Raw genomic sequence first — 19,792 nt, forward strand, 5'->3', positions numbered from 1 at the left:
GTTGGATGTAATTGCTAACTAAGAAATACATAAACTCTGATTAAATAATTAGATTAAATTACTGAACCTACTTACACTGCTTAACCAAAATACTAACTGATTTTAACTAAGAGTAACACAAGTCTAGATTCTAAAAATGCATTTTAAAAACTTACCAGGAAAACAATATATAAATTAATATGGTGCATGCATTTTCGACATGTTCTCCAAAACTATAAATGAAATAAACTTCATAATTAAAATTAATAACTTTATATAAATTACAATTCAATTTTTGGAGAACTCAACATAAAAGAACTTTTACAAAGTACATAAGTTATAGCTTATAGAAAAACATTTTACTTTTCTTCTATAAATATTTACGGAAAAATTATTAAATAATTTTGAATTTTACCCGTAGGTATAAATTGCATGAGTTCGTCTAAAATTGACCAGTTACATGATCGCGCAGGGAATAACATTTCAAAAGTTTAACAGCCCAAGGCTCTAAACCGTATAGCCAAAAAGTTCGAAGAAACAATTTATGAAACCAAAACTATAGAATAATTCTATTGATACAAATATGGGCCGACGTCTATCTATCTTTGAAATAATGACGGGCTTAAATTAAAAAACAAATAAATTTTCACTAACGTTTCATAGGTGAAGAACAAATCACCATTTCTGTAAGTGATAAATAACATAAATATTGGTTACAACAGAGTGAAGAATATCTGTTAACCCAGCAGCTTTCACACCATCATTGTCATCATTTTACTGCTTTAATCTTGCACAGGTCGTATTTCTTCCTCATCATCAGAGGATTTGTGGACATGCCCAGAGGAACCATTTACATTGTCAAAACGTATTAAAAGCCTTTCAAGTAGTTCTTGGCAGTCCATTGCAGTAACCATCACAGACAACCTCGCTCTTCCTTTCCAGCATCCAATGGCTATCGTTGACTCATCCACTTGAAGAGACTCTACAGCAGCTGTGTTTCCTGCACAAAAAGGCCATATAAACAAATATGTCGATGCCAATGGGAATGAAACTTCTCTATGGCGTGGTGATACATACCTAAACTCAGAATTACCACACAGCAGCCAGGCAATAGGTTTGCTGCCTTTTCACCAAACTTGGCATCAGTAAAATCTTCAAATTTTACTTCTTTGTTCATCAGAAGATGCTTGAAGTCTGCGGGAGATGCATGCAGAATCTGTTTGGTTATGTATGGGAGAATAAGGGGCAATCCTTCAGATGATATCCGGAAAGCACATGGTGCAGAGCTACCTTCTCGTGCTGTTTGTCTTTCCTGTAACATGAAATCACTGGGTCATAAGAATTAATCAATGGGACTGACCATTTTTATCACAAAATGGTCTAGATCGTGCCAATACAGTCCGCTTGGGACATTCTAGAATGATCCACAAGAAGAAATTAAGTTTGTAAAACAGTTCTACATGCATTATGTACTTATTATATCGAAATATATTTTTAGCATATGTGAAAATTAAATAAGCAGATGACTATAATTCAGATCAATAAATCAACATCACATGAACTTAGAAACCGACTCAACAAAACAAAACTAGAAAAGCCTAGGTACTGAAATCTCATTTCCCTCTTTTAACATCAAAAGTAAAATAAAATACAATTTACTTTTACTAATCAAATTCTGACTAAATCTGTCTCCCAGGACTAGATTGATCTCCTATGCCCCAACGATTATCCACTTACCTATACTTTTGGATAGCTTCTAATAAAAAATATTTACATCAACATCAATCATTCATACAATTAGTAGCATGGAAGATAAATAAATCAATCACATAAAGTGAAAGTACGAACAAAAACAATATCTTTCAATTCAGAACAAAATATACTTACAAACATCTTCAGGCCAATTGAGGTTATCTTAAGTTGCTGCCCTACTTTGAAGTTCAACTCAAGAACATCCTTGACTGACTTCGAGATATAATAAATTCTTTTCACATGATTTGTATCACTATTTCTTGTAACAAGGTGACCATTGAATGGAAAACGCTCGTCAATTCCATAAAAATCCCTTATACTATTGATTATTATTTCATCTTTGAAAAAGACAACAGGGTCAACACCCCTCCATTTTCCTTGAATTTGTAGCTTTCTCTTTCCTGGAACCCTCTTCATCGTGTTTTGCACATTATCAGGCTCTAGATTTTCCTTAGTTTTTTGTTCTTCACATGCAACAGGATCATCTTCCATATCTTGGGTATTGGGTTCGTTGTCATCTGCATTTTCCTCTGAAACTGCTTTGAAGTCTTCTTCATGTGCATTTTCCGGTGAAGTTATCTGTTGTACTTGCGCATCATTAAGACTCTGGCTTGCTGGATCTACATATTGCACATGAATTTTTACTTTTGGTTTTTCTGGAATTACTGAAAGAAAATAAACAGTTAAGAACCTGTTATGGCAAGCAAAGAAAGGTCTGTGACAATGAATATAGACAAGGAAGAAAGGTAAAACTTGGAATTATTAGAAACGAAAACTTATAAAAGAGTAGGAGACAGAGTCAAACAAATGTAATCATAAATCATAATAAGAATACTACCTGGCAAAGGAGAAACTTTTTGCAGAACAGCAATGAAGAAGGCTCCAGTATTCTGATCATGAGGCACTATCCTCATACAATGCTCTAGAGGGAAATCAGAAACTTCCTCAACAGATTCAGACATCACAGGATTCAGTACTGGTTGAACACCATCTCCAGCGTCTTCATTAATATCTCCAACGTTTTCATTAATACCATTAGTACCAACCTCTACGTTAACATTACAGCTACTATCCACAACATCGGGATGTCCTCTTCCAGAAGGAAACATACTGGAAAGAATTACACTTCTACGAAACTTAGGAACACCATTATACGAGACAAACCAGGAGCCCTTGTCATATACCTGCATCTCCAAAAATCAAACACATTTAGAAAACCTTAAATGCATGCAGCTACAAACAAAATTAACCCCTTCCATATTTCAATCAGAGTCAGAACCAACAGCATTTATTTAGAATACATGTTCAAGTAGGATAAACTTCAAATTTTCGGTTTCAAAAGTTTAAAACTTGATTTTATACCATGGGTTTGATGGAGGGAATAACTTTACAGAACATCCAACAGATCAAAATCAAATAGAAGAAATTTGATTAGAAAGAAATCACTTTCAGTCATTTTCCAAACAACAAATCAGTAAAACAGCATTTCAAATCCATCAAAATTCAAATAGCAAGTAATGACATCTATAAATGATGAAGCAAACAATTTCAGCATGGCAGTTTGGAATGGGTATTAGAAGAGACAGCTGCTTGGCCACACCAAGTTCTTTTACCCATGGCTACCATAAGAAAGTAAACTACAATGGAACAGAGAAACATAAGCAAGCTAACCACCATATTGACAACTCACATAATTTTATAGGGCATTGTCTCCAGGAGAATCCACAAAAGATGAGATACGCACTAAAACTTTGGCATGTATAGGTATGGTACAAATTTCTTTCTTAAATTTACATGTTCTCTCCAAAACTCCAACTTCCTAAAAATAAATAAATGGTAAGTTAGTCACGACAAACACACCTTCCATTTCTTGAGACCTGGCCGACGAATAAGTTGTGGAAGCTCACTAGAGACATCAACAAGTTCAACAGAACCTCCACACCTCCGCAAAACCTGCAACATGACAAAAAGGGCGAAAGATAAAAAAGACTATGCAGAGCTTCAATTCATATTCTCATTCATTCTTTCTAAAAAAAAGCTTTGTTATGGAAAAAATTGTCCCTAAAAGTTTAGTACCTTTTCTATTAGTTAGAAACTAGAAAGAGTAGGATTTGAAAACGCTAAAAAGCATATTCTGGAGAAGTTCTCTCTTAAGAAGCTTATCAAAATGTGCCCAAAATGTTAGTAATCTTCACTGCAAGTTACAGGTATGGAAGTGCTCAATTACATGTCTGACATGTTTTCTCTTTAATTTTCAAAGAGCGTGGCTCGACACAGCTTACAACTATATACTTCGAAAAAGGGCAGAATGCTGTAATGACCTGTCCATTTCTCTTTTCAATTTTTGGAATCTTGACTTGATCCCAAAATCTTTTGGATGACATTGCTCACTTTGAGATGATATAGCTAAAACAGCTCCTCAAAGATTTTCAATTTGAAGAAAGTTCCCAAATGCATGTGACAATCAAGCAACATTACACATTGCCTCTCATCCTCTTTCATGAGAGGACAAAACATATCGAGGTGAATTGTAATTTCATAAAAAAACTGGAATCTAGGGATATCACCACTAGATTTGTCAATTCTAGTTAACAATTGCCTTACATATTCACCAAGTCTCTAAAAGGATCAAGGATCAATCATATTTGCAGCAAATTGGGCACGTACAACTTATATGCTTCAACTTGAGAGGACATGTTCATCATAAAAATAAGAAGCAGATCCTACATAATCAAGAATATCTAGATTATATATGTATTATTAGAAACATTTTTTATTTATTCCCGTATAACATCTTTATTACTAGAGGATATCAGATGTCCTCTATTATTGTATTGATTCCATTTTTTCTCAATATAAATAAAGTATTTGTGTTATCTCGGAAACACATGTCTCTCTCTTTCCTATAGTTTAAGAGTGATATTAGAGTCTTTTTAAGAGTTTGTTTCTCTCACTTTGGTTCTAATCTTGAAGAATCTTTTCTAGTAGGGAATCTACAATGGCACCTATCCTTCTTCCTCCCATTGAAGGTGGTGTGTTTCTCCTCCATCTCAAATCTCCTTAACATTTTCAGTTTAACCCTTGCATTTCCTTATCTCACTTGATGATTTGTGATCTTCATGGTACTTCTAAGAGCTCCTTTTGAGTTTTGCAGTTGAAAAGACACTTGAAATTTCATAGATCCTTTCAATCCTCCTAAGGATAACATAGATCAAACTTTAGAGTGTTCCTTGCTTTGAAACATTTACTTGAATAGGAATTAGAACAACTGATGTGAAAACAACCTTTTCCCATAGTGGTTTGCAGTAAAGGAATTTTACCCAACAACTAGAAGGGTTCCTCATACTGAAAAAACAAGACCATGTATGTTTGTTAAGAAGTCATTGTATGGGTTGAACTAGTCATTCAAACAATGATATAAACAATTCAATTCATAGAAAATTCTATTTATCATAAAAATTTGTTTGGCAACTCCTTTACTTGGTTCCTTTTGTTGTTAATATGTTAATCGCACATAAACATTAAATTGAGATCAACAAGGTGATGGCACAATTGAGTGATGAATTTGAAACGAAGAATTTAGATCCAACAGAAGAATACTGACTATGGAGATAATGTGAGATTGAAAAACTCAGGACATGTTCATATAAAAAATATTACGTTGAGAAAAAGAAAAAATTGGAATACAAAGCCAAATGATACTCTGGCTACATACTTTAAGTTAACAACAAAAATGTCACCATAAATAAAGGCAGACTTCATGTCACAAGTATCTTACTCTAATCCAACCATAAGACTAATGAATGTCATGATTCGTACTAAATCAAATTTTGCATACGCAATGAGTGTTGTTAGTCAACTCATGACTAATCTAGGGAAGGCGCATCAACAAGTAGTGAAGTGGATTCTCATACAATTAAGAGGTCCAAATATCATAGGTCTAGTGTTTGTCAGGGAATGAAGTTATTGATCACGTTAGTAGAGTTTGCCACTTAGCTATGCTAATGATCTTTCAGTGGAAGTGGTCTTTGAATGGTTATTTGAGACAATTGAAAGTAGTACTAACATTTGGCATCCGACCTTGCAATTTATTGTAGCCTTGTAAGACTGTGGAAACAAAGTAAATATAATTGCTATAAAAGTAGTAAAAGAAATTCTGTAACTTAGAAGTCTAGTTGGTGATATTGGTGTAAGTCAAGAGGACTTTATTGTGCTTTTTTATGACAATTAGAGTGCAATTTAGTTAATCAATAACAATTTAGTTAATCAATAACTAGATGATGTTTTGGTAGCAAAAGATACCCATAATAATCTAGAGGACGTGAATACAAAAGTTCTTCCATCAACTTTGTTCAAATATGGACTTAATTGACATTACAAGTGCTTGTTGACACTAGAATAAAAACAACCATGTTACTCAATGAGGAATAGGATGCCTTCGATGTAGAGAGGACAAGAAACAAGAAAAGGTAGAAAAGAACTGTTTGGGCCATATTCCGCTGTTTGGGCAAATTTTGCATGTCTATATTCAAGTCATTTTTCTGAAAGCAAGTATCTAAGTCAATTTTGCTGATCTTAATATATATCAAAGTAATTTTATAAGTAAACATAAGAACTAGCACAGATTATCTAAGTAAAGAGCATTCAAGGTATATTACCTCAGCAACCACAGCTTCATTCTCAATAGGATTCATTGAGCAAGTTGAATAAACCATTCTTCCACCAATTTTGAGTAAAGATATACCTGAGAATATGAATATTCTGTTGAGATTTACAAAATCATCCTAAACAAACATCAGTATATCACAAACCCCAGTTCATTTCTATTCGCTAAGCCAATCAAGAGTAGGTTTTCTTACTCCAGTAATTTGTCTCCAAAAGTTACAATGAGCAAAAAGAGAAATCAGTTTAAAGTGATAATTTGAAATTATTGCTTAGTGTAAGAATGTCTTTCTTCTTCAGAAGACACATAACAGACATAACACGTGTAGAAATGAGAAGTGTAGGCAACACACATTATTGATTGCAATAAATTAGAAATTCCAAAATCAAAAGGAAGGTTCATTAAGGACTAAGGGCCAAGTAAATTTCATTGTTTCCAATAAATTTCAGTATATAATAGAATGAGTTAGAGAGATTGATAGAGGGACATGAGCCTTTGAAACTCGGAAGTATGTGTCAGGAGAAAAAAGAAATTGGTTTCAGCATATATTATCCATTTCATTGCTGAATTGTTAAAAGAGGTTTATGTGGCAGTTATTTGTGTGGCTTATTTGGTAGTTGTTTGCATTTGGGTTTGACAGTTATTATTTCTGTTAGGATATTTATCCTATTTTATCATCATTATAGTGTGTCAAGGGTTACCCTATTTATCATGATTATATTGTGTCTAGGATTACCCTATTTATCATGATTATATTGTGTCTAGGGTTACCCTATTTATCATGTATTTGTGTATCAATTTATTCTTATAAATAGAAGATTGTGAGAGGGATCAATTAAGCCCTCAAGAATTATTTCTTTTCAATCTTAAGTTGGTATCAGAGCGGGTCGATCCCGCTCTGGTTTCTGTCTCGTAATATATATCTATCCGGCGCCATAGCTCTTCGTCGCCCGCCGCTGCCCGCCGCTGCCCGCCGTCAACCGCTGGCCACCGTCGCCGCCGCCGGCCACCGTCCGGCCACCGTAAACCGCCGGTCACCGTCGCCGCCGCCGGCCACCGTCGCCGCCGGCCACCGTCGTCCGTCGCCGGCCGCCGTTCACCGCCCGCCGTTGCCGGCCACCGTCGTCCATCACTGTCACAGTTTCCTTCGTCTAAACCCTTAGGGTTTTCTTGTTCCTCGCTAGTACTATTTGTCTTCTTCAGAGATGGCGTCTGGCAGTACTCTTTCCTTCTCTGGAAGTCCATCAATTACCTCCGAGAAGCTAAATGGAAAAAATTATCTATCATGGTCTGCTGCTGTTGAAATGTGGTTCCGTGGCCAAGGGCATTATGACCACCTTGAGCGAGATGGAAGCCATGTGCCTACTGAAAAAGCTGATCAGTGGAAACAAGCAGATTTCCAGTTGTGTACCCTGTTATGGCAATCAGTGGAACCCAAACTTCTTGTATCTTTGAGGGCTTTCAAAACTTGTCACTCCTTTTGGAAGAAAGCCCAAAGCATTTATGCCAACGATATTCAACGTCTCTATGACACTACGAACAAGCTTGCATCTCTTAAAATGGCAGACCATGATATGGTGTCCTTCATGGCTGAAGCCCAATCTGCTGTCGAAGAACTTAGGATGTTTTTGGAAGTAGATCCATTAGAGGATATCAAAAAGAAACTAGACAAATTTTACATGGTGTTGATCCTTCGTGCCCTACATCCCGATTTTGATCATCTCAGAGATCAACTTCTAACTAGTCATGAGGTTCCCTCTATGGAAACATTGACCACTCGCCTTCTGCGTGTCCCGGTATCTCAAACTCAAGAAGCGCATGAACTAGTGGAACCATCTGTCATGGTTGCCACACGAGGAAGAGGAGGATGTGGCACTAGCGGAGGAGGACGAGGAGGTCGGGGACGTACTCAATGCACATATTGTAAAAGGATGGGTCATACTCAAGAGAATTGCTACTCCTTACATGGTTTCCCTTCCAAAACCGCCAATATTTCGAAGACTGAAACTTCCACTTCGAAAACTGAAACCTCCACTTCTATGTTTTCTGAGGATGAATATCAAGAGTATTTAAGGTTAAAGTCTAACAGCTTGGCACAACCATCTCAATCTCCCAATACATCAACAGCCTGCGTTTCTCAATCTATGGAATGTCAAAATTCATGGGTAATTGACTCAGGTGCTTCTGATCACATTTCTGGTAATACCTCTTTGTTCTCATCTATTTCCTTTCGAGAAAAACCTCATTTCATAACCCTTGCAAATGGATCTAAAACTTCTTCCAAAGGAGTCGGTCATGTTTCTTTGTCTCCCTCCCTCAATCTCAACTCAGTCCTTTTTGTCCCTAATTGTCCTTTTAATTTAATTTCCTTAAGCCAGTTGACTAAAATGTTAAATTGTTCAATAACCTTTGATCATAAATCTTTTGTTATACAGGAGCGTGGTTCGGGGAGACAGATTGGAGAAGGATATGAAGCTGGCGGATTATACCATTTTGGATCTCGTCCAAGGGTGTCTTGTGTTGCTGCTCCTAATCCTAAAGTGCTACATGATCGACTTGGCCATCCTCATTTGTCCAAATTAAAAAAGATGTGTCCTGAACTTAGTGGTCTCCAAACTTTAGAATGTGAGTCATGTCAATTAGGAAAACATGTTAGATCTTCCTTTCCTAAAAGGTCTCAATCAATATGTAATTCTAGTTTTTCCATCATCCATTCTGATATATGGGGACCTAGTCGTATCTCCTCCTTTGGTTTTAGATATTTTGTTACCTTTATTGATGAATATTCAAGATGTACTTGGGTTTATCTTATGAAAAATCGTTCTGAATTGTTAGTTATCTTTACATCCTTTTTGAATGAAATCAAGAATCAATTTGGTCAAGTAATCAAAATATTAAGAACTGATAATGCAAAAGAGTATTTCTCATCCTCCTTTTCTGCCATCTTGAGTTCCCATGGTATCTTACATCAGTCTACTTGTCCTCATACACCACAACAAAATGGTATAGCAGAACGAAAAAATAGACACTTGGTTGAAACTGCTCGTACCCTTTTGCTTGGTGCCCATATTCCTGTCCATCACTGGGGGGATGCCATCTTAACTTCATGTTATCTTATTAATAGGATGCCCTCCTCCTCTCTTGATAATAAAGTCCCTTTCTCCATTTTGTTTCCTAATGATCCTCTCTTTCATACATCTCCCCGAGTGTTTGGCTGTGTATGTTTTGTTCATGACATGTCTCCAGGTCTAGACAAACTCTCCGCTCGCGCTCTCAAATGTGTCTTCTTAGGCTATTCTCGACTTCAAAAAGGATATCGGTGTTACTCTCCTGAAACTAAGAAGTATTACATGTCTGCCAATGTCACATTCTTTGAACAGACTCCTTACTTCTCTCCATCTGTTCAGGATGTTTCTATCCTCCAGCAAGTCCTTCCTATTCCAATGGTTGAGTCAAATAGCTCCACTGTCTCTGTCATTCCAAGTCTTGATCACAATCCTTCTACACCTGTTTCTCCACATACTGAGATCATCCCACACAGGGCCTCAATGGATAGTCCACCTCCCCAAGACAATGGTGAATCTCCTACTTCAGATTCTTCTCCCTCGTCACCTCCTCCCACGCCTCCTGGTGCAAATGATTCAGCATGGCCTATTGCCCTCAGAAAAGGTACTCGTTCCACTCGGAACCCTCATCCCATTTATAATTTTCTAAGCTATCATCGATTGTCGCCCTCCTATTTTTCTCTTTTATCCTCAGTGTCCTCTGTTGTTATACCTAAGAATGTGAAAGAAGCACTTGATCATCCTGGATGGCGACAAGCTATGATTGCAGAAATGCAGGCTCTTGAGCACAGTAATACTTGGGAGCTGGTGCCCCTTCCCCCAGGAAAAAAGGCGGTTGGTTGTCGATGGGTGTATGCAGTTAAAGTTGGCCCTGATGGTGAAATTGATCGGCTCAAAGCTCGGCTTGTTGCCAAAGGTTACACTCAGGTTTATGGTCTTGATTATTGTGACACTTTCTCTCCTGTAGCCAAGATGACTACTATTCGTCTCTTCTTTGCCATGGCAGCCATTCGTCACTGGCCACTTCATCAATTGGATATCAAGAATGCCTTCCTACATGGTGATCTTGAGGAAGAAGTTTATATGGAGCAACCTCCTGGGTTTGTTGCTCAGGGGGAGTCTGGTATGGTATGCAAATTGCATCGATCTCTATATGGCCTTAAGCAATCCCCACGTGCTTGGTTTGGAAAGTTTAGCTCCATTGTTCAAAAATTTGGGCTAAAACGCAGTGAAGCAGACCATTCAGTTTTTTATTGTCATTCTTCTCTCGGGAAATGTGTTTACTTAATAGTATATGTTGATGATATTGTCATTACAGGAAATGATGCTGTTGGAATATCTCAACTAAAAGAGTACTTGTGTAGACATTTTCAAACCAAGGATCTTGGAAGTCTCAAATACTTTTTAGGCATTGAAGTAGCGCAATCAAAAGATGGAGTTGTAATCTCCCAAAGGAAGTATGCTCTTGATATATTACAAGAAACAGGCATGATTGATTGTAGACCGGTAGACAGTCCCATGGACCCAAACCAGAAATTAAGGACAGAAGAAGGTGAATTATTCTCCGATCCAGAGAGGTATAGGAGGCTGGTTGGCAAACTGATTTATCTCACTATTACAAGGCCAGATCTATCCTTTGCAGTTGGAGTGGTTAGTCAGTTCATGCAGGCTCCATGTGTTGACCATTGGAATGCTCTCATTCGCATTCTAAGGTATGTAAAGAAGGCTCCCGGGCAAGGATTGTTATATGAAGATAAAGGAAGCATTCATGTCTCTGGGTATTGTGATGCAGATTGGGCAGGTTCACCTATTGATAGACGGTCTACAACAGGATATTGTGTTTTTCTGGGAGGAAACATTATTTCATGGAAAAGTAAGAAACAGAATGTAGTAGCTCGATCAACCGCGGAAGCCGAGTATAGGGCAATGGCATCATTAACATGTGAACTTATATGGGTGAAACAATTCCTTCAAGAGCTTAAATTTTGTGACATCCATACTATGAAGATGTATTGCGACAATCAAGCTGCTCTCCACATTGCATCAAATCCAGTGTTTCACGAGAGGACTAAACATATAGAAATTGATTGTCATTTTGTTCGTGAAAAGTTGTTGACCAAAGAAATATGTACTGAGTTTATTGGGTCAAACGATCAACTCGCAGATGTATTGACTAAGTCATTAAGGGGTCCTCGGATTGAGTTTATTTGTTCCAAGCTTGGTACATACAATTTGTATGCTCCAGCTTGAGGGGGAGTGTTAGGATATTTATCCTATTTTATCATCATTATAGTGTGTCAAGGGTTACCCTATTTATCATGATTATATTGTGTCTAGGATTACCCTATTTATCATGATTATATTGTGTCTAGGGTTACCCTATTTATCATGTATTTGTGTATCAATTTATTCTTATAAATAGAAGATTGTGAGAGGGATCAATTAAGCCCTCAAGAATTATTTCTTTTCAATCTTAAGTATTTCGTTTGTGTTCCAGTTATGAAGGTGGATTATATTCAATGTAGTTGTTATTTGCTTAGAGTACTTCTCTGGAGGGAACACCTTGCTGAGTGCCCACAAATCTGATCATCAAAACCAGATTTTCTGAAATACAAAATCTATTGTGTTTCTAAATTCTTGAGTTCAACAGTGTCTCGTTTCTCTTCAGAAATTACTAGTCTGATCCCTAAGGCCCAACATAGGGCGTTCACTTCCTAAGACAAAGCATATGACAATCATTTTAAAAGTAAACTAAACCTATAAGCACAAAATTTCACTCAATGATACTGGTCAAATATTTTAAAAATATGTATGGAGTAGTTCAACCCAGAATGAACAAGTTGTAACCCAAACTAGTTGACAGTTGCCCAAGCTAGATAAATCTAGGTGAGTTCAATCTATAATCATCTGCTAGTTAACAAAACTTTAACAAGCATATCATAGACTTAAGTGATCTTATTATCAATTTGTTTTATGATGGTAACAAAATTTTCAGGGTGAAGGGAGGCTATCCTAAATCCATTGCAAGGACGGACTGCCAACTATAGCAGAGATAGGTAGCGATTAGAGAAATACTATAATGCCTAAAGCAAGTGTCTTCGAGAAAATGGTCAATGTGAGACAACCCCTCTTGGTTATCAATAACTTTCTCGCTGAAAAGGTAAAATGAGAATGATGACTGCACAATACAAGGAAACAAAAATGTAAGACTAATGATGGCAAGCACCAAACAGCAAATTAGAGAAAAGAATTCAAAAGCACCTCGCATAGCAATTAAAACTTGTAGGCTGTGAAGACCATGTCCCATCCCTGTGTTCCTGCAGAAAGGTAAAATAAGTTGTAGAAAATAATTTAGTGATTGAAAAGAAGATGAAGTGGAGCTAGAGTCCACAGAAAGAAATAAAAACTACCATTTTCTCCAGAGATCAGGTGCCTTGCGAAGGGTACCATCTCCACTGCATGGGACATCACAAAGAACACGATCAAATAATAGTTGGCCAATATTGTGATCTAACTCGATCTTTTCATAATTTCTGTTTAATCGGCATCCAGGGAAGTTTTGTGCTTCATGATTTGTAACAATCAGATTGGCTGTGCACATTCTTTTTGTTTGGTGGATGAGAAGATTGCATCTTTGGACATCGAGATCATTTGCTGTAACCTAATTATAAAGTAATAAAAAACACAATAAAAGTATTGCATATGTAGTTGCCCAATCATTACAGGTCAGATTTAAATAACTTTGTAGTCCAGAAACTCAAATTGCTGCTAAACACTACGTGATAAAAACAATGAATAAGGGCAGAGAAACAGAAGCAACGTTTTGTAATTAAATGATACAAACCATTCCATCAGGCAGTGATCCTGATTTACTTGATTGGTGTATAATCTCAAGCAATTGGAATGTTTTTGAACCTGGTGCAGCACACACTGAAAAGGGAAGGGAAGATTAAACAATAAGAAACACTGAAGTTTGAATTCCAGATTAAACAATATAAAAAATGGGTAGGTAAAACAACAAAAAATATTTTATGCACTAGAAGTTGCTTACTATCAAGCACAAAATGATCTGAATGCACATCCAAGAAGAGAGGAGGAACCTAAGTTTCCAACAACCATTAGACTGACATTAGTTAAACTCTTGAAAGGTTAGAACAATGGTAATCTTCAGGTACTAAAGCATTCAAAATTCTGAAAATAAAATAAAATTATTCTGTATGATCATTAAGATTGGAAGAGTATATAAAGAGACCCACCATACTGACAGCTTCCTGTCTTGTGATATTTCCAATCTCGTTTTCTAGCTTTAAAAATTCATGGAACCTGCAAGAATCAACATAATCAGAGCAGCAATAGACATAAAATTTCAATTTATTGGTTGGCTTGGCAGTAGGATTTTCATGTATTTTGATAATACAAGAAGAAGAATGCCCAATCATTTCCTCAAGAGTAACAAGACCAACTAAGTTACATATTTGTTAATTTTAGAATGTGTATTGATTGGTCCCTAAACACTTCCCTAGAGGAAAAAAAAGCATGTAACTTATAGAACATCAGAAATTGCATTCACCTCTCAAGCGTTTGATTCTTCCTAAGCTGCATCCTAGAAAAATTTGAATGCCAAGCAAAATTCCCAGGATACCACAGCAACGGCCGAATAGCCTCAGTCTCACCCCCTTCACCAACCTACAGGGAATAATCCACAAGAAAACAATAAACACTAAAACTAAAAAAAGAACGAGAAAAACTGTATGAGGTAACATACCTCGTCGCGAAGAGAATGCACGAAATCATTCTCCAGTTGAGAACGAATGTCGTCGGAAAACTGGCTACTGCAATCGCGAAAGAGAACAGCATCTGAATGAGAAAGAGAATACAAAAGAAAGAACATAGTCGAATATGAGAGTTTGAAATTGTTAGTGTTGGTTTACCTAGAGTTGATTCTGAAGGTTGCAGGCAATGGAGTTCGGAGAACAGCAACGAATTGGTCCCACTGTTGCGGTTCGACTATTCCCTGCTCTTTGTAGTAGAAATCGAAAGCGGCGTTCTCGGTGGCGAAAGGAGTCCATGAAGGATTGTTTTCTGTTGAAGAAGGATCAGGATCAGATTTGGAACGCTTCCACACGTTCTCTCTGCTCTGGCGGAAATGCTTTCTTTGAGTGCGGGACCTGCCTCCTCTCCCACCACCCCCCATGGTTGTCGTCTCCGCTTGCTTCTGCTTCGCCGGGCGGTTACGCCGTTCAGTTTTTTGTAGGGTTTTGGCAAATCCTGCGGTTAACACTTATTGGGCTTTGTATCTTAACGCTTGACCCAAATGCACTTAACCGTCCCCAACTTCTTTATCTCCAAGTTCCTTCCCATACACACTGAACTTTCTTTTTTTTTTTCTTTTTTCAAAAATGAGTATTTAACGTCATAAAATGGTAATGACATTAGATAATATTTTTAGTAAAAATATCTCAATTAATTGAAATTATTGTTACAAAATAATTAATGAATCGTTCAACTACACGAGTCTTGTAGAATAGGAATAGAGGAGTAATATATAAAATATAAATAATTTTTATAATTTTATTTTAAATAATTTTTATAGGTAGTTTTCATAGTTAAAAAAAGTGGTTAAGTTTATAAACTATCAAATTGAAAAAAAAAAAGTAAAATTTAAAAAATAATAAAGTTAATAAAATAATTATTTTAAATTTGAAAAACTTTAATTTAAAAGATAAATTTGGAAAACAAATGAAGATATCAAAAGATAAATCTCTATATATAATATAAACTTAGAATATTTGACAAAATAATATAAAATTTATTCGTATTTTTCATGAATTTTAATTAGAATGAAAAACATCAAATCTATATTGTTATTCATATCAATAAACAATTTTATTTCTCTTCTTAGAAATAGCGTTTAAACATCTCTATAAAATAATTTTCACCTCTCTTAATATCTCATTTCATTTCCAATACTTCCTCCTAAACACATTTCACCTCCAATACTTCCTACTAAGAAACACACACAATATTAATTTTTCATTTATTTTGTGTTAAATAAATTACAATTAAAAAATAAAGTTATATTTATAAATAATAAAGATATATTTTCAAATAAGGTCAGGCATCTCATTGTAACACTCAAAAGTTCATAAATTATTTCTTATCATATGAAAATTTATTACAAAATAATAAAAGAATATAAAATATGGACATGGAGAACCATATTAAACTCATGATAAAAATAAATAGAAATATATAACCCTAAAATAAACATATATTTAAAAACAGAGTGGCTTAACAAAATTAATTACCGTTCATTAATGCACCCGACGAAAAATATAGGATCCCTTCATTTTTGTTAAGTTTATCGCAAGATTCTCAGTATTTACAAATCATAGTAAACTTCGACTAATTTAAATCGATTGAACCTAAAGGCATATAACTTTTTTACCATTTATTTTTTATTCACAAACTTTACTAAAAAGTAAAACAATTTCAAGGCACTTTAAAAATATTTAGTAAATATAAAGTCAAAAGGTAAATATACGTTAAATAAAAGAATAAAGTTAACAGTCCCATCCTTCGTGAACAGATAAAGTTAACCTGAATTAATATACGTTAGATAAAAAAATGAAGAAAAATATAATATTTTAATTTTTGAGGTTCGTGAAGAGCATGATGCATCAGCATCGCTCGGAGCTTTTAACGGATGCCGATACAGTGACAACGATAGATCACTTAATATTCAAACGTGAATTTGCATTCGAGGATTATAATAATTGAAAAGAAGAGACATCGCATTCGAAAATTATTTTTTATACATAAAGAGAGAAAGTGAATATAACATATCTTACAGTGTGATTATTTTGGCCAAGTGCGAAAACACTAAAGCAAGAAGAAGACAAGCTAACTTGCAATGAAAGGAAAATCAAAAGCCATGGTAGAGAGGTTTTGTTTGATTCCCTATCCATCTCGTTAATGAACATCTTATCTTAAACTGCTTTTCAGGGAGAATTGGTGTGCAGAGTGCAAAAACATTGCAGGCATCATTGTTCACAAAGCACAGACAAAATCACCGCTTGTCTCAATATCATCGATGTCAGCATCTGCATCGATGTCATCAAGGTCCATGCTGCCCCCAACAAATTGCTCACCAACTCTTGGGCCCTCACCCGGTTTTCTAGCCTCTTGAATTATGGACAGTATTTCTTCAATGCTTTGAGTCTCACACGATTCTTTCATGTCATTTTGCAACACTCCTTCTCCCTCCTCCATAAATTCTACTGGTAAGTTCTTCAGGAACCAAGGGTGCATTTTTATCTCTGGTATGGTAATTCTCTGCTTCAAACGATGAAACCATAGTTAGGATACTCAAATATATATGCTATTAACACATTCAACCGATGGTACCTTTTCTGGGTTGGCCACAAATATTCGAGACAAAAGGTGTCTACACTCTTTACTGATACGTACATAGTCTGGAATAGAATAGTGGACGCTAAGAATTCTCTGTCAAAATTATCCAAACTGAATTAATAAATTGTGTGATTAATTAGTGATAATCAGTGACAATTAAGTGTGTACACTTGGACAAATAAAGGTAACTCCTATTATTATTGGTCGAACAAACCTGAAGTGTTTTTCTGAAGTTTCTTGGGTCTTCTGGGTCTTCAAAAGGATATGCACCAACCAACATCACATATAAGGTCACCCCACAAGACCAAACATCTGCAACCTAATCATTCTCGAGGATAAGAACATACCAGTGGCCAAAAAATTAGTTCCAAATGAGTGAATACACGATTACATGATTGGAAAGGGAAATTTAGATGTAAAGTTAAGTTACCTTCCCATCATATTCTTTTCTTGACAAAACCTCTGGTGCAATATAGGCAGGGGTTCCTACAGTAGATTTTGGCTGGGAGTGCAGAACTGATGACTGAAAAAAGAAAAGGAACAACATTGAGTAATGAACCAGACTCTCAAATATTGAATGAAATTTAAGTTATGAGTTATTTATTGCCTTTGAGTAACCAAAGTCGCAGATTTTAAGTCGTGGTGCTGAGCTTCCATCTAGAAGTGTGTTTTCCAGCTTAAGATCCCTATGGCAAATTTCCTGCAACAAAATTACTTCTTCAATTCAGCTGATGAAAGTAATCAGACTGAATTTGAAACAGTCGTTGAGAAATAAACCATTCAGATCCAGATTGGACAAGAAAATGTTACCATTGAATGGCAATAGCTGACTCCAGAAATCAATTGCTGAAAGAATATCTTGCCTGTGCAAAGAAAAGGAGAAATTAAGACAGCATTTTATTCTCTTTAAAAGTATCTAGCATTCGAAATACTGTGCATAAAATAAGATAAAAGGAACAAAGTCAAGTAATTAGATAATAACAGTGTGTTAAATGCAAAAATCGAAACTGTATGAATAAAATATGTTAATTATCAAAAGCAGCTAACATGCCATCAACTTGCCATTGGAAAGTTCATGCACTAGAATTATATGTATTTGTTTAAAGAAGAAACAGTACTCCTATTTTGTTTCATGCAGAGTGTACAGTTGATACAATCTTAGTTTATTACTGTTTTGGAATCTAAAAAATTAAGTAATACAATGGCCATGTTGGACAAAAGCACTACCTCGTCCTCACTGAATCTCCCAGCACTACATATTCTTTCAAACAGTTCTCCCCCGGAAGCATATTCCATGACTATTGCAAGATGAGTTGGAGTAAGTAACACCTGCATTGAATTTCCATTTGATGTCTCAAACCAGAGTGAAAGGCAAGAAACAATTGTTACAGACAAAAAATGGTCTCATAATAAAGTAATAACAATGTATATAAACGATGGATGGCAAAATGAAAACAAATATACGGAGAAGAAAGAACATGACTTTTACCTCTTGCAATTGAAAAGGAGCAATGACTGTTCCTCTTCTCCAGATATTAGTTTTACTTGTATGCATTACTTTTGTAAGAAAAAAATGATCTTTACAAATCAAATTGAAAAGATTTGTTGATTAGTTCCTTAAAAGATTCCGGAATAAGCAAAATCAGAAATAAATGAGAGTGAATATTGAGATGCCTGAGGGAACTGTATATATGGTAGAGAATAAAGCTGAGTTACGAAGGACAATGAAAGAAAACATGCTCCCATAATTGGCCTGGAATAGTTGTTCCATTCTGGGACAAAACTGAATTCAGGAGCATATAGCACTGGATGCATATTCATTTTCGCAAAAGTTGGTAAGAAGTAGCTAAAGAAAGCAAAGGATTTGGTTTTGGAGAAAGGATATAGAATAACTGCACTAAAAGCTTTGATATTATACTCATTGAAACCAAAAAGTCTGGAATTTGGTACCTCTTTGAATCTAATGATATTGGGGTGCTTCAAAGCTCTGTGATTTATAATCTCTCTTTGCACGTGCTCATCAATCTGCAGAACCCAATAGAAAAAGAAAATATGAAAGCAGAAAAGAAGATTGGTAGGGAGAGAAATGATGTTGGAAAAAAGAACCTTGAAGCCTCTCTCAATGAACTTGACAGCGTATAATTCAGCAGTCCATTTTTCCTTGACGAGCTTTGCGACACCAAAGTTCCCTGACCCAATATCTTTGATTATCTCATACCGTTCCATGGTTAAGCAAGTTTGAAACTTGAATTGAAGTGTGTGTAAGTATCAGCAACAGGGAATTGTGTTAAATGAGATGTGAGCTAGCCAGAGAATTGGCCAATCTCTCTATGTTGCTTTTCTTATTGGACTTGTACTACTAGTTTGCGTGTAGCATCGCATCTTTTTTAAGGCCTCCAAATTCCAATGCGCAAAAGCTTGCAATAAAAGATGATTGGGTTCTGGGTTTTGATGCCTTTGTTGCAATTTACAATTGGACTGTCACTATGCCCTCAGACACAGGACTTTTGTATGTCAGAAATTTATATTTAGTTTAGGTAGGTATAATTTATGAGGGATGACATAACATATTTTTCTTCATAACCACAATCTTTATAAAAAAAACTATTTTATACTGTATTTTCAAAATTAGTTTTTTTTTAACAATTACAGAATGTTGCCAATAATAATGATTTATATATCATTATGTCTTATTTTACGTCATTGAACTCATATTTTATATGTAAAAATATTATATTCTCATTCTCCTCCTCCTCTTTACCATGATTACACACTTTAAAATTGTCTCACATATTAAAAATTACAATACATGTATACGTATTAAAATAATTTCACTCCTCTGATAAATAAATTAGTTTGACTTATAAGAAGAAAAAAAAAGGTACAATTTCATATACATTAGAGAAAAATTACTTTATTG

The 19,792-nt window shown here is 35.5% G+C and overlaps 2 protein-coding genes across 2 annotated transcripts; both read right to left on the reverse strand.

The window, feature by feature from the left end:
* Positions 1–496: 496 nt before the first annotated feature.
* Positions 497–14,788, reverse strand: LOC148205541 (uncharacterized). Its single transcript, XM_088103450.1, has 14 exons — positions 14,391–14,788; positions 14,225–14,291; positions 14,030–14,145; positions 13,716–13,782; positions 13,511–13,559; positions 13,304–13,389; positions 12,870–13,120; positions 12,721–12,776; positions 6,390–6,475; positions 3,592–3,684; positions 2,570–2,915; positions 1,867–2,396; positions 1,057–1,291; positions 497–979 (listed from the first exon to the last, which is right to left on the reverse strand). Exons 1-14 carry the CDS (start codon positions 14,651–14,653, stop codon positions 762–764), a joined length of 2,463 nt encoding a protein of 820 aa, XP_087959576.1. The 5' UTR covers positions 14,654–14,788; the 3' UTR covers positions 497–761.
* A 1,444-nt stretch (positions 14,789–16,232) lies between these two features.
* On the reverse strand, positions 16,233–19,352 carry LOC124828170 (serine/threonine-protein kinase SAPK2). The gene is made up of 9 exons (XM_088103453.1): positions 18,979–19,352; positions 18,823–18,897; positions 18,101–18,201; positions 17,683–17,737; positions 17,480–17,572; positions 17,303–17,395; positions 17,087–17,191; positions 16,867–16,965; positions 16,233–16,794 (listed from the first exon to the last, which is right to left on the reverse strand). The coding sequence occupies exons 1-9, from the start codon at positions 19,096–19,098 to the stop codon at positions 16,510–16,512; spliced, it is 1,026 nt and encodes a 341-aa protein (XP_087959579.1). The 5' UTR covers positions 19,099–19,352; the 3' UTR covers positions 16,233–16,509.
* Between the last annotated feature and the right edge of the window lie 440 nt (positions 19,353–19,792).

The sequence above is a fragment of the Vigna umbellata genome, chromosome 1 (genome assembly GCF_029865625.1).
Source record: "Vigna umbellata cultivar VRB3 chromosome 1, Vumbellata_1.0, whole genome shotgun sequence".
Classification (NCBI taxonomy): Eukaryota; Viridiplantae; Streptophyta; class Magnoliopsida; order Fabales; family Fabaceae; genus Vigna; species Vigna umbellata.

Coding starts and splice junctions, on each gene's coding strand:
- LOC148205541 (XM_088103450.1), bottom strand. CDS start 14,653: ATGGGGGGTGGTGGGAGAGGAGGCAGGTCCCGCACTCAAAGAAAGCAT. Junction 2,397..2,569: donor AAAAGTTTCTCCTTTGCCAG/GTAGTATTCTTA, acceptor ATTTTCTTTCAG/TAATTCCAGAAAAACCAAAA. Junction 980..1,056: donor TGTGGTAATTCTGAGTTTAG/GTATGTATCACC, acceptor CTTTTTGTGCAG/GAAACACAGCTGCTGTAGAG.
- LOC124828170 (XM_088103453.1), bottom strand. CDS start 19,098: ATGGAACGGTATGAGATAATCAAAGATATTGGGTCAGGGAACTTTGGT. Junction 17,738..18,100: donor GGGAGATTCAGTGAGGACGA/GGTAGTGCTTTT, acceptor TTTTCTTTGCAC/AGGCAAGATATTCTTTCAGC. Junction 17,573..17,682: donor TCAGCTATTGCCATTCAATG/GTAACATTTTCT, acceptor ATTTTGTTGCAG/GAAATTTGCCATAGGGATCT.